The 14,521-nt window shown below is 51.5% G+C and overlaps 1 protein-coding gene across 3 annotated transcripts in view; it reads left to right on the forward strand.

Moving 5' to 3' along the window:
* Positions 1-8,884: 8,884 nt before the first annotated feature.
* LOC144932561 (acid-sensing ion channel 1-like) overlaps positions 8,885-14,521 on the forward strand; it is a 144,907-nt gene continuing 139,270 nt past the window's right edge. For 2 of the 3 annotated variants that reach the window (XR_013636916.1, XM_078856774.1), the window contains exons 1-2: positions 8,885-9,060; positions 13,413-14,113. Coding sequence is in view for 1 of the 3 variants with exons in the window: in XM_078856774.1 (XP_078712900.1) it covers positions 13,550-14,113 (564 nt within the window). In the remaining 2 variants the exon portion in view is untranslated. The remainder of the gene's footprint in view (positions 9,061-13,412; positions 14,114-14,521) is intronic. The other variant, XR_013636917.1, reaches the window with a different exon arrangement.

Raw genomic sequence — 14,521 nt, forward strand, 5'->3', positions numbered from 1 at the left:
TATCAAACTTGGACATATTGTAGTAAGTATTCAGGAGGCTTTGACGACGGGGTCGGAGGCACACTTATTTATTAATACCAACTCGTGTACAGTAACGGGTACACACAACTCTTGAAGGGGTATCGTCCCCTTCACTCGTCTATCAGGGAGACACAACGTTTAACCCCGCTAACCTACGCCCGAGTCCTCCACTACGGAGCTAGGGGAGGCTACCTATCCCAGCCCTGGTCAAGCTGGGATCCCGGCACCCTGAGTCTCCAGACCGGCTCTTATAAGAACGTCAGTCTGGGCTCTCGGGGCCACGCCACCGGCTTGCCCTGGTCGGTCCTGACAAGGACAGCGAGCCAGGGGAGCTCCGGGGCCTATTCTAGCTGGTCTTCACTCTTCGCTGGTTAAAGCTAACACTCGACCTCGAGCCCTCCGGCTCACCACCTTTTATAGCACTCGGCCCCCGGGAGGGGCCCGTGGGGGATGTAGGTGCGGACGTCGGTGCGAGCACCTCCTCCGTGTACAACCCTAACCCCATATTCTTAGGTTTTTTCGGTAAAGTCACGTAGGTAAAACATCAAAATTAATGAAAATAAAATAAAACAAAAATCACGACGATTTTTGTTTTATTTTATTTTATTTTCATTAATTTTGATGTTTTACCTACGTGATTTTACCGAAAAAACCTAAGAATATGATTCCTTGCAGTCACGAAAGCTTCAAATCTAGCCCTAACCCCGCCCCTTGTGTTTGTTTCCCATCCGTGCCCATACATCTACACAATTACACCTCTACACATCTACACAATTACACCTCTACATCACCCCCCCCCTGTACAGCCCGCAGCCGTCCCCGGCTGCAACAAAATCACAATAAAGGTGCATGACCCCCCAAACCCGTGTGTGCCTCGCGTAATTTTAACAAGAACAACGACAACCATAACAACAACAACAACATCAGGAAACAGGAAAAAAAATAACCCGACGCACCCCCCCGAATAAATACCCCATTCCGCAAAACCAACATATATACACGCACTCCGGACGCCTCCCCCCACCTTCCGCAAGGGCCCCCCAACGGCCGACCTCACAAAAGTCTGCGCGTTTTGGCGCGCATTCTCGCGGCGGGCCCGTCACAAGGGCCCGTCCCGGCACGCTCAGTGGCGGTTGTCGACAGTTCGGGTGCGAGAGAGTCTGGCTTCGCTGCTGCGTGAGCCCCGACCCCCCTGGGAGGGGTTGGCGGTCGTGGACCCGTCACTCCTGGTGCACCTGGAGATGGAACAGTCGATGTCAGGTTAGGCGAAAGCAGCGACGTCGGGGAGTTGGCGGACCCCTCACACGTTTGGCCATGCGTGTGTGTGTGCGAACCACGGGGCGGCGCAATGAACGGTTTCAACCTGGAGGGGTGCACGTACCACCGACGCCTCCCCCATTTGACGCGTACACATTGCGGCAGTAAGACCTGTACGACCTCCACGGGCCCCCGCCACGGCCGTACCAACTTTGACGAGGTCGCCAGTGGCACTTGGGGACAGTGCAACCATGCCCTGTCCCCCGGTTTCCATTTGAACACATGTACCCGCCCCAGCCTAAGCCTCTTGTTCGCCTTCTGGCGGAGTTCAGAATTTTGCACGGCCGCTTCCCGCGCCTCAGTTAATTTGCCGATGTTAAATTTAACGTGTTCGGACAATTTAGACTTCGCCTGAGGCGCCGAGAGCTTCAGCTGAGTCGTCACAGGCGGGTTAGCCTCGCGGCCATACATTAAAAAGAAAGGTGAAAATCCGGTGGCCGCATGGGGAGCCATCCTGTAGGCTTGTAACACACCGGCAATGCGAAGGTCCCAATCTGTCTGGGATTCCGATAGCTGCTGGGACAGCATGGACGTGATAGTCCGATGCAGCCGTTCCACCATCCCGTCAGTTTGTGGGTGATATGGGGAGGTCCGAAATTTCTCCATACCCAAGAGGTCGCACACCTCGCGGAGGAGTTTCCCTGAAAAATTCTTACCCTGGTCAGTCAGCAGCCGTTCCGGAGCACCCTTGTCGAGGACATAGCCCTGGACAAAGGCCTCCGCGACGGCTGCTGCCGACTGGTTGGCCAGGGGCCAGGCCATGGGCCATCTCGTGAAGTAATCAACCCCTGTCAATAAGTACCTATTTCCCCTGGGTTGTAGCGGGAAATGGCCCGAGAATATCCAGAGCAACGAGCTCGTTAATCCGGGAAACCTTTATGGACTGCAGCGGAGGGTTGGACCCCCTCGCCGGTGGCTTCTGCTGCGCGCATTGCGTGCACGACCCCAGGAGACCCCCCACGTCCTTTGCCATGCCCGGCCAGAAGAAATCGAGCTGGAGCATGGCAAGGGTTTTGTGAGTCCCCAAGTGCAGGAGCCGCTCATGCGCAGCCCACACCACCTTACCCCTCAATGCTGCAGGCACCACGAGCCGCTGGCGGCGGGATTTCCCGTCCCAGTGCATTAAAAGCCCCTGGAACAACCCCCACGAGTCAACGTTCGCCGCTCCTTGACCAACCCCCCTGGTGCGACGGCACAGAGCGAGGAGGGAGGTGTCCTCCATTTGGAGGCGTCCCCACTCCGCAACGGACAACCCCAGCAATGAATCCCTCCCTTCTTGCTCGATAGGACCCGAAGCTGAAGGCGCATCGGCGGCGGCCACGAGGACCGAATCCGTGGTCGCGTTCGGGGGCCTACAACGCCCCGAACCCAAGAGGCAAGCGCACTCCGAAGTGGGTGGCAACCGCGACAGGGCGTCAGCGTTTGTGTGGCGGACGCCCTTACGATATGTGGTGACAAAGTCGTAGCCTTGGAGAATCTCCAACCATCGAGACAACTGGCCCGATGGTTGTTGAACCCGCAGGGCGTACTGCAGAGCCGCATGATCTGTACGGACGGTGAAACGTCGACCGTACAGATACAGGCGGTACTGCTGAACGAAATAAACAATTGCCAATAGTTGCCGATGGGTAACGCAGTACCGTTGTTCCGCCGGAGACAGTACCCGACTACCGTAAGCCACCACATGCTCTACGCCACCAATGAACTGGGACAGCACGCCCCCAATGCCCGTGTTACTTGCGTCTGTATCGAGCAAGAAGGGTTGTGAGAAATCGGGATAATTCAACGGCGGAGCCCCCACCAGGGCATCCCGGAGGGCGCGGAAAGCAGCCTCCTCCTCCGGCCCCCAATGAAAACTGACTCCCTTGGACGTCAAGGCATGCAATGGTTTCGCGATCGTAGCGAAGTCAGCCACAAACCGTCGGTAGTACGACGCGAACCCAATGAAACTCCTGACCTCTCCCACCGTGGTGGGAGTCGGCCAAGAGCTGACGCATTTCGTTTTGGCGGGATCAGTGGATATCCCCGAGCGTCCAACAATATGACCCAAATACCGCACCGATTCGCGGAGCAAATGGCACTTCTGCGGTTCAAATTTCAAATTGGCAGCCCGAATTTTGAGAAAAGAGCACGCAACCTCTGGAGGTGTTCATCGAATGTTTTGCTAAAGACGATGACATCGTCCAAGTAAATTAAAAACGAATCCCATTGCAAGCCCGGCAAGACCAGTTCCATTAACCGCTGAAAAGTTGCCGGCGCAGAATGTAAGCCCATCGGCAAGCGGTTAAATTGGAAGAGGCCGTGCGGTGTACGGAAAGCAGTCTTAGGTTTTGATTCGTCATCCAGAGGAAGCTGCCAGAATCCAGAAAGTAAATCGAGGGTGGAAAAGAATCGCGCCCCCGCCAAGGCATCGAGCGACTCATCCATTCGAGGAAGCGGGTACGCATCTGCCACTGAAATTTTGTTCAACCGCCGAAAGTCGACACAAAACCGCAGTGAGCCGTCGTGTTTTTTCACCAAAACGATCGGTGCGCCCCACGGGCTGTTGGAAGGGGAAATGATATCGGCGGCTAGCATGTCATCAACGGCCGATTTGACATGATCCTTTTCGGCGGGACTCAACCGAAAGGGATTTTGGCGGATTGGCACGCTGTCACCCATGTCAATATGGTGTCGCAGCAATTTAGTACAACCAATATCAAATTTGTGTTGACTAAAAACGTCGGCAAACTCTTTCAGGAGAACTCGCAGCTTCCCACGCTGTGAGTCGGACAGGTCCACTGATCCCGCGCAAAGCGCATCCAGCCATCCGTCATCACAGTCCGAATGCGGTCGCGACAGAGGATCGGTGCTTACCTGACCCACGAGTGGTTCCTCATAGGGTGCCGGCGTTGCGTGTGCAAGCACGGTCCCTTGAGGAACCACGGCCGTTCGCGATCCTACATTAAGGACCGCAATGAAGGGGTCCCCATCCCCTTTCACCATGGTCTGAGCCGCTAGCAAATCGGGTCCATTGACCCCGGCCCGAGATGGTCCCAACAAGACCCCCCGATCCGCAACCCCCTCAGCAAACGGCCGACGCAACCTAAGAGGGACGAGCATCTGAGCCCCCGGGGGTATGCGCACAGTTTTTGCCACGAGCGCCTGCACGGTCGCAAACGCCCGACGCTCCGTGGCGGGGGAAGACAAAAATGTTACACGTCGGCCCGACGGGAGCTCGATGCACCCCTGGTCGATCAAAATACGAATGGGCATTTTGGCCAAGAAATCCATCCCCAACAGGCACGGAACCGCCAGTGAGGAGGAAACCAAAACAGGCCCAGATAATTTAATGTCTCCAATGCAAATTTTGGCGCGGATTTGCCCAATGATGCCCAGCGAGCCCCCGTTAGCAGCATAGCATGGCACGTCAACGGGGAGCAAGGGACGACTTTGAACGGGAAGGATGTTATAAATCAAATCAAATATAATGGTCGCCGATGCTCCTGTGTCAATTAAAATCCGCACCTCTACCCCATCAATATGACTGACCACGACCGACGATCCCGCCGACGCTGCAACGACACGATGGGCGAGCTCCGACCACTGACCCGGTTGGAGCGCTCGCCGCATTTCAGAACAATCCGACGCAACGGCCGTCGATTTGCGAGCCCTGTTTGTTTCAGCGCGTGAGTGTGTGTCGGATGTGTGCATGGGCCAAACGTTTGAGGTGCCACGACTTGCCGCATTTCTCTGCTGGAGCTTGGGTGGAGACGGCGCGGGGTCCTGACGAGGTGTCGCCCCGCGCTGACGGGGAGCCCGGCATCCTGAAGCAACGTGGCCTTGAAGGCCACAGTTGTAGCAGCGTGTGAGCGCCCCAGATGGCCTGGGCTGCTCCTGGCGGCTCGGTCCGTTCCGAGCCTGTGGTCCCGCAGATCTCCATTCCTCCCGCCGCTCCACCCCGCAGACCTCCACCGATGGAAGGGCGGGAGCCGCCATGACATGGCCGGCCACCCCCTTGGCAGCCTTGCGACGCAGGGACCGCAAGCCCCCGTGGATGTGGCGCGCGACCAGCAGGGAAGACATCCCTGCGTCTTGAGCCAAGACGGCGACGTCCAGCTCATCCGCGAGTAGCAACAACTTTTCCGCCACCATAGCGTCCACCCCCTCCTCATCCATCCGCGGAAAAGCTGCCTTCGCCAGGGCCAGGAGAGCCGTCCGGAAAGCCAGAGGCGATTCGGTGGCGCCCCGCTGGCGATCGTGGAACAGCTGCCTGCAGTCCGAAGGCGGCCCGTAGACAGCGGACAGTAGCTGCAGCGCCAAGTGCAGCGTGGCGCGCTTTTCCTTAGGCGCCGAGGTGAGGGTAGCCAGGGCGTCGTTGTCCAGCATCGCTGGCAGCGCGCGAAGTGCTTCACCGTCCGTCCAGTTCGCCATCTCCTGATGAGCGAGGAACCGTCTCTTGAAGCCACCCCAGTCACCGTCCACGCCCACGAACTCTTTAAGAGGCGGCAGTCGCTGCTGTAACGCGATGTCTGTGGTCGTGGATCGCGCTCCGTCGTTCCCAGCAGACGTTACAGTGTGGGCGGGCTGCGAGCATGGCATCGCCGGTCGCTCCGTTGTTGACGCGCTGGCCGGTGTTGATGATGTCACGGCTTGTGCTTGGCCCTCAGCAGTCACCTGACGCGGGCCGGCCCCGCCCTCTGCTCCCACTGTAGTGATGGCGGGAAATTTAACCGCGAGCCGCATCGGGGTGGCGGGAAATGGCGCCGCGCGTCGGCTGCCGTCGTCGTCCCGCGCAGCCCCTCCAGCCCCCAGCCGCGTGATCTCCTCCAACGTGGCGGCCGCAGCGTAGAGCAACTCCGCCAGGCAGGAGTGAGCCAGCCGAAGTCCCTCGGCCGACGCATCCCTCCCTTCCTGTCGTAGCGGCGCGGGTGTACTCGGCCCCGGCTGCTCCGATCCGACCTCGGCCATCTCTGGTGCCGATTCGGCCGAGGTGTCCTCCATCTCCGACTCCCTGGTACGTGTCGTCCCTCGTGTGTCCATCGTTGAACGATCACTTCTGACCCCAGATGTAGTAAGTATTCAGGAGGCTTTGACGACGGGGTCGGAGGCACACTTATTTATTAATACCAACTCGTGTACAGTAACGGGTACACACAACTCTTGAAGGGGTATCGTCCCCTTCACTCGTCTATCAGGGAGACACAACGTTTAACCCCGCTAACCTACGCCCGAGTCCTCCACTACGGAGCTAGGGGAGGCTACCGATCCCAGCCCTGGTCAAGCTGGGATCCCGGCACCCTGAGTCTCCAGACCGGCTCTTATAAGAACGTCAGTCTGGGCTCTCGGGGCCACGCCACCGGCTTGCCCTGGTCGGTCCTGACAAGGACAGCGAGCCAGGGGAGCTCCGGGGCCTATTCTAGCTGGTCTTCACTCTTCGCTGGTTAAAGCTAACACTCGACCTCGAGCCCTCCGGCTCACCACCTTTTATAGCACTCGGCCCCCGGGAGGGGCCCGTGGGGGATGTAGGTGCGGACGTCGGTGCAAGCACCTCCTCCGTGTACAGCCCTAACCCCGCCCCTTGTGTTTGCTTCCCATCCGTGCCCATACATCTACACAATTACACCTCTACACATCTACACAATTACACCTCTACAATATTTCCCAGTTAGCCTGTGTCTATCAAAACTGTACAGTAACCGTAATAACGATCAACTCAATAGCGGTACCAGATTTAGAAACAAATCAATTCCTCTCACCCAAACATAGATGCCAAATCCCGGACTGCCCGGGTTAAACCTGAACATTTGGCAACCCTCGGTGTATAGTACCTGATACAAACAGGTTTGAGGTTTTTTTTAATTGGCCAGATGTAAGAAATTGGTCATGGATAGAGGTGTGATAACCTTTTGATAGTGGATCTTTGGTGAAAAGGTTGATGGGTGTCAAATTATCTCTAATCTGAAGAAAATATACAGAGCCTCAGTTTTGCCCCTTTAACCCCCCACCCTCCAACTGCAGCATGGCAATACAAAAATCATGTCTCATGCCAGTGTGATTCATGCCAGCAAAGAGCTTCTGAAAACTATCGCTTCAATATGTATGTCTATCTATACGTTGTAATCACGTGAATCAATAGCCACATACATGCTCGCATTCAGTCTCGCGTTGTCTTTCGCGCTCTCCGCTGCCTCATTTCGCCTTTTTGCTTCGCGGTGAGAGGGTGCAGATGCAGCACTTGTCGTGAAAAAAAATTATAGTAATATTACAAATATTACATAGAAACCATAGGGGGAACATAGACATGGAGTAGGGAGAGAGGGGGTAGAGAGAGGGGGGGTAGAGAGAAAGGGAAGGGGTAAGGAGAGCAGAGCGTGAAATCTATTGTGAAATCTTTCATCTAAAAAGGGGGAGGGGGGTTTACATAAAGCAAAGCATTAAAGAAAACGAAATGATGAACGAAGCAAAGTGCCGACTACACCGAGCATCTTCTTGTTTCCTCTGATCGTAAAAAAGAGAGAGATTGAATGCTTCGCCACGCCGTTCGTCGTCTCCAGGCAACCGAGGCGAGGGAAGCCTGCCAATCTGGTACAAAAGGTGCGAGTGTGAAGGCCACGTGGCTCTGCAATGCAGTCGTCTACATATTCCAAACTTGGTTGCGTTCTGCAGCGCTCAATTATGTGGGGCTTTTCTGAGCAAGAAGTAGCGAGAACACCCACTCTGGGAACTGACGCTTCCCACACACAGAAGGCAGCACACTCCTGTAATACCTCTTGAAAGTATCTTCGTGATTATTTCGGTAAAGTCACGTAGAAGGGAAATAATAAAATAATACAAATTAAACATAATAAAATACAATTCTCACGACGTGGTGGCCGAAACGTCGTGAGAATTGTATTTTATCATATTTTTTTATTTTTTTATTTTCCTTCTACGTGACTTTACCGAAAGAACCAAGAAGATGAATCCCTGCAGTCACGAAAGCTTTAAATCGAAATCTTGAGAGTACTGCTGCACTCCTTCTCATTCTCTCCGAGAGAAGAGGGCACTCACTGACGCGTTACTTGCTACTGGGTGTGCTTCTCACTGAACCCAAGCCACTGCACCTCTGCTGTGGCATGGGCTAGCGTCTGACACATGAAGAACATCCTCCCATTACGCCCACGTCCCCTCGATCTGTGAATGGACGGTGCTTAGTAAGTAAGTCTCTTAAAAAGAGCTTAACTCGCTCTGAGCGCCGCGCAATCTGAAACCCGAGTTTTAATTTCACGCATCATATATTCGAAACTGCCAGTCGAGCAGGACAGCACACATTTGCATCTTTTTAAGAATCAGTCACCCGCCAGACTGCTGTCTCAAACACCCAAGAGGAAAGTATGGTGGCTTTTTTTCTCGCTGTCTCGTGCCATATCCCATTTACTGATCCTTTCACGCCACATCCTTGAAGACTGCCGATACAGAAATCCTAATATCCACAACCCTCAGTGGGGAGACGCCCTCCCTGCCTCCGCTGCCAGTCTGCCCTCCCACCATCTCCCCCAAACATGACACGCAGCGGTTATAGATCTGGCAGTGCGCTCTCCGGCACGTCAATCTGCAATCACTTGGAGATTCCTCAGCTCAGAGCAGCAAACGAGAGCGCCTGTGTGCGATGTATCTTGAGTGCATCTCTGCCCGGTTTATGAATCGGCCACACGTCCGCTGGCTCGACTGCGTGTAGGACAGCCCGCGGCTGCTGCAGTGGTGAGTACTGTCGCGTTTGCTCAGCCGGCTGGGATCAACACCGCTCGTCGTGGTTACAAATGCGATCTCTGTGCTTGCTATTCGAGATCAGGTTGTAATTAAGTTTGTGTAACTGTCTCTCTCACCAAAGACACATGCTTCGAAGCTATATTGTCCCGTGTAGCGCTAAAGTAACCTACACGATCTAATACGGCGTGTTGTACTGCCTGTTGTTTATGGAAATGCATGGAATGGTTCAAGTATTATTTGTAATGTGTCGATAGAGTGTATGCTGTGTGTGGATAGCATGGCAATTAATGATGTGCATAGTATTTATTTTATTTTCATCAGTTCATGTTTGTATTGGTTTTGCATGTCATTATTATTTCAAATTAATCTAATTTTAAATTGTAATCGTCATCATCAGCCATGATCTATCAACTGCCAGGAGGAGGCATCCCTAAGCTCTTGCCATCTCTCACTGTCTCGCGATGCAATAATCCATCTCCAGCACACGAGCCGATATAATTTCTCCATCTCCTCGTTAGATGTTCTCTAGGTTGCGTTTAATTCCTTGGCAGTCATTTCATTGTTAATCTGGACCATCCCTTATAGTGACGTGCCCTGTCCAAGCCCACTTACTTTTCTGAACAGTCAATATTATGTCTCAAACGTGTACATGTTTATCTCCTGCTTCTGTCCCTCTGTTTGTGTATCAGTAATTCTAAGCACGCACATCTCGATGCTTCTTTGTGCACTTTTCAGCCCTTTTCACTATTCTTTATCAATGTCCATGTTTCTGAGCCATATCTTAGCAGTCTGCTTTTTGTACATTGCTATGCATCTTTTTTTATTTCAGTTTTCTAAAAGTGCTTCAACTTGCTCTTTTCTACGGTATTAATTTCATAATTATGATCCTCGTCTGCTCTCAACAACTGCCCAAAGTATATATGCTTTCCAGCTGTGCTCCTCCAACAGATATGTTCAATTGTTTTGGTGAACTTGCACATGTGCAGTAACTGACTTAGAGACACTAAAAGTGGGAGGCACTTTGTTTATTAACAGCCTTAACAGTTCACACTTAGTAACTACAGCTCCCAGTCAGGACAGCTGGCAGACTGCCTGACTGATGACGCCGAGATGTTGAAGACGTAGACGGCGACGAAGACTCCAGGAGCACGACGGGATCCCACTCCAAACGACAGCCCCGAGCTCTTGCTCGGGGCCCCCTTTTATCCTCCCAACGTGGCCTCGCTCCGCCCCAGCCATGCCCCCTCTCTAGAACCTACTAGCGGGTTCCCGGGCTTCCCCCACGTGCCCCTTCTGTAACCTTTCCCCTACATCCCTCTCTCTGGTCTATCACGTGCCCTGCTGTCAGTCAGGGCTGCTGTAACTGCAGATCCCCGTCCCTGCCAGCAACAAACGCTATGCTGCTAAGTGACGGATGCTATGTCACTACACATGTATTTAGTCGTGTTTGTATTCTTATAGACTTGCCAACCCAGCTTTGCAGCCTCTTGTATTTAGGTTGTTCAATGAATTCCAGTAATTCATCTTCCAAGTTTCACATCAACATAGCCGAAAAGAGGACAAAACTAATTACAGTTAAAAGCAAGACAATTAAACTGTTTAAATATGTAGGTCGATATGTATATAATCTTGATTTGAAGCTTTCGTGACTGCAGGATTCCATACTCTTTGGTTATTTCGGTAAAGCCACGTAGGTATAAAATAAAATGTGAGTTATTTTATTTTATACCTACGTGACTTTACCGAAAGAACCAAAGGGTATATATATATAATTTTAGACTAACTCTAAATAACAGATGCAAATGCCGAGAAAAATCGTAATTGTCACCACTTTGAATCATGCAATAAGAAGCATGGCAAAAGATAAGGCATAAAAGTGGGAGAAAATGTTAACATAATCTGAAACTACATTGATGAGAGACTTCAAAAGAGATAGAATTGAAGAAAAAAAATTCAATACCCATAACTCAAAAATGATTGGAGATGTCACAGGTTGCAATTGGAGCATGAGAGCGGCAATAAATAATGTTGATTGGCATTTCACAAATGGTAACCCCTGATTACAAGCCCGTGTCTTATCACACGTATATAAATTGTTCTCCAAGATTAGTGGGATCAGAATAAGGAAACATTCACTGTTGAGGGAAATTCAAATTGCCCTGGTGGGGAGCAGTCTGTCACTGAACACGAATTAATTGGCACTATCAGGGTCCCTAGTGGATAAGGTTTTTTGGTGTTGTTGATTTCTGTGATGTTTATTACTGTCCTCAGATTATTATTACTATGTTTTCATTTTCACCCATTTAAATACAAAATCCCAAGTTGTGCATTAATTTCGTATTCTTAAAGGTTTTTCAGACTGTTCAATACTGTGTGGCGGTGAAACTGAACACCGCCACACAGATTTGTAAAGAATGGCAAGAAATAAACTGTGGCCAAAGACCATCCAGGATTTGTTGCTTAGTTTTGACAATATTAGAAAGTGATATTACTGTGTAGGGTTTTGCGGTTGTGCTGTATAACTCTCCAGTGTGTTTTCAGGTTATATGGCAGTTTGTTTGGCAAGATGTCTGCACTTTAACTCACATGAAACCAAAATAAGCATTCCAGTTTAAAATTACTCTTTCGAAAAACTCTCTGACAACCCAAAAACACATCAGAGGGCTTTTAAAAAGTGTTATTTGTTTATGGATTGCTTGTGCGTGTTTTCTTTAAATTCCTCTTGTCTTGGTAGTTAACCACAACATATCTTAGATAAGTAAATATGTGCCCTTTTCATTGTGGTTACGTAATATTTAATGCATGTGTAGCGTGGGTTTTATGAGAGTGGAGACGGACGGTTAGAGGCAACACGTTTATTAACAAATGCTACGGTACAGCACGTAGCGAACCCTAACACTTGAAGTGGTAACGGCCCCTTCACCCGCTAACTAAGGAGGTACCGCCTCCGGACTAACGTGCCCTACTACTGGGGCTATGGTCTCTAGGTCCTCCGGCTAAGGGTGACCTAGGGTAGGCTATTCTAACCTGACGCAGCCAAGGTACAGGTCTCAACCACTGGGCCGCTCGGTCCCGGCCCTTACAAGGACGTCAGGCCCCGAGGGTACCAGGGTCGCACCACTGGCCCACTCAGACCCGGCCCTTACAAGGACGGCGGGTCAGGGGAGTCCCAGGGTCCTGGCTAGCTGGTCTTCAGTCTTCAACTGGCTCCGAGCCGTCCAGAGGTTTTTATACAGCTCTGGAGGCGTGCCCGCCCCCGGCCACGCCTCCCTTCCAGAGAGTTCCAAGGGGGGTCCCAGGGGATCCCAGCACACCCCGCAGCCCCCCCCTTGCCTCGGAGCTAGGGAATCTAGCGGCCCCTATCCCAGTCCGAGGTATTGCCCCTGGTGGACCCCGTCTGCAACTGCAGGTAAGTAGCGCGACCCATTTAGTATATATAGCCCTAGTTACAGCGTTACACATGTTTGTTTGTGTGTCATGTATCATAATGTATGTTTTGTGATGGATTTTATGTTATGTTAACATTTTTTATTACATTTTATTCCTCAAGAAATAACGTAGTGTGTCGTGTATAGTGTAGTGTGGTGTATAGTTTTTTTGTGGTAGGTAGTGTGTAGTGTGAAGTATAGTGCTGTGCTTAGTGCATCGTGATATGAAGTGCGTAGTGTGGTGTGTAGTGTATAGGGTTAGCAGTGGTCTTTGAAGAGCTGGTTTGCTGTAGGGAATGTGATTATTCACAAATGACCTTGGGAAGTTGTAAAGTAACGAAGTGAATACACGGTAACATCCATTCTTACTTAAGGACAGCTTCAGTCCTCATTTGAAATAAAAGCAATACAATATACAGGTATTGCGCAACAGATACTGAAAGCATCAGAGGCTCAAGGTAGTTTTTTGCTAAAAAATCACGATACGCAATACAATTGTTTAAAGCATCTTATTGATTGCTCATATAAAACTGCACTATTTCATTTTCAAGTAAAGGTATAATAAATATAACCATGTGCTGTTGTATACATATTAAAGTATCTTGACTAGAGCATAAAACACTCTTTGCTGGAAAACTTCAATGGCATTCCATTTGGATGTTATTTAAAAATGTAGCTTTCAGATAATATTGTAGCAAATATCAAATAAAATTATCAAACACAATGACTCAATTCTGGTCCTAAATTTTACAACACTTGTGTCAATAATTGTCACCAATTGTTACTGGTAAATTAGTAATCAGGACGAAAAGGGTGAAACGAAAATAAACAGAAACACAGGTGTGAGTAATTTTAATTGCCATCTCAAACAGCAATGGGAGAAGTCTCGACAACCTCATGTTTCCATCTCCACAGGTGTATGCAGTTTCTGTTCACCATCCTCTACACGCCTAGTTGTTAGAGCAGCATTTTCGAGAAGACGTCACCTTACAAACTGTGCGGCATCAGACTCGCATTGACCCCGAGCTGCTGTTATAGCACTCGCGAGGATAATGGAATTGAAGGGGACCCCGTCGGACGAGAGCCTGGACAAGGTGCGCCCCTCCAGTGTGGCCGTGTTCGTGGACAGCTGCACACTGCACGGGATCCGGCACATCTTCTCGCCGGGAGGGCTGTCCGTACGGCGCCTGCTGTGGCTGCTGGCGTTCCTAGGCTCGCTCTCCATCCTTGTGCTGCAGTCCCTCGACCGGGTGCAGTACTACCTGCGGTACCCATACGTCACAAAGCTGGACGAGGTGTCCACGCCGCTCATGGTCTTCCCCGCCGTCACCGTCTGCAACCTCAACGAGTTCCGCTTCTCGCGCATGACGCGCAATGACCTGTACCACGCCGGCGAGCTGCTGGCACTGCTCGACGAGCGCATGGAGATCGTGGAGCCTCGCTTCGTCGACGCTCAGGTCATGGTGCAGCTGAGGAAGCGCGCCGACTTTCGCGTCTACAAGCCGCGGCCATTCAGCATGCGGGAGTTTTACGAGCGGGCGGGCCACGAGCTCAGGGAGATGCTGCTCCACTGCAAGTTCCACGGCATAAACTGCACACCGCAGGACTTCCAAACAGTGAGTCTCCTACTTGGCATTGCGCCGGCAAAAGGCATGCTGAAACCTTGGAGATGTCGCTGTTCCCGAGCGCTCGTTCACTTACCACGTTCCTCCACTTCCCCCGGGTCTCGTACCTCAATCTGTGTGTAGTAGGTTCCAGGAGACTTGGACGACGTAGTTGGAGGCACACTTATTTATTAAGCACAAAATACATAACAGGCCGAGATGTACAACACTCGAAGGGGTATCGGCCCCTTCACCCGTCTAACAGGGAGATCAACAATCTATGTCACAGCTAGCCTACTCTGAGGTCCTCCACTACCGGGCTAGGGGAGGCTAGCTAACCCAGCCCTGGTTAAGCTGGGATTACGGCACCCTGAGTCCCCAGACCGGCTCTTACAAGAGCATCGGCTCTGGGCTCTTGGG

This window comes from Lampetra fluviatilis, chromosome 1 (assembly GCF_964198595.1).
Source record: "Lampetra fluviatilis chromosome 1, kcLamFluv1.1, whole genome shotgun sequence".
NCBI classification, from domain to species: Eukaryota; Metazoa; Chordata; class Hyperoartia; order Petromyzontiformes; family Petromyzontidae; genus Lampetra; species Lampetra fluviatilis.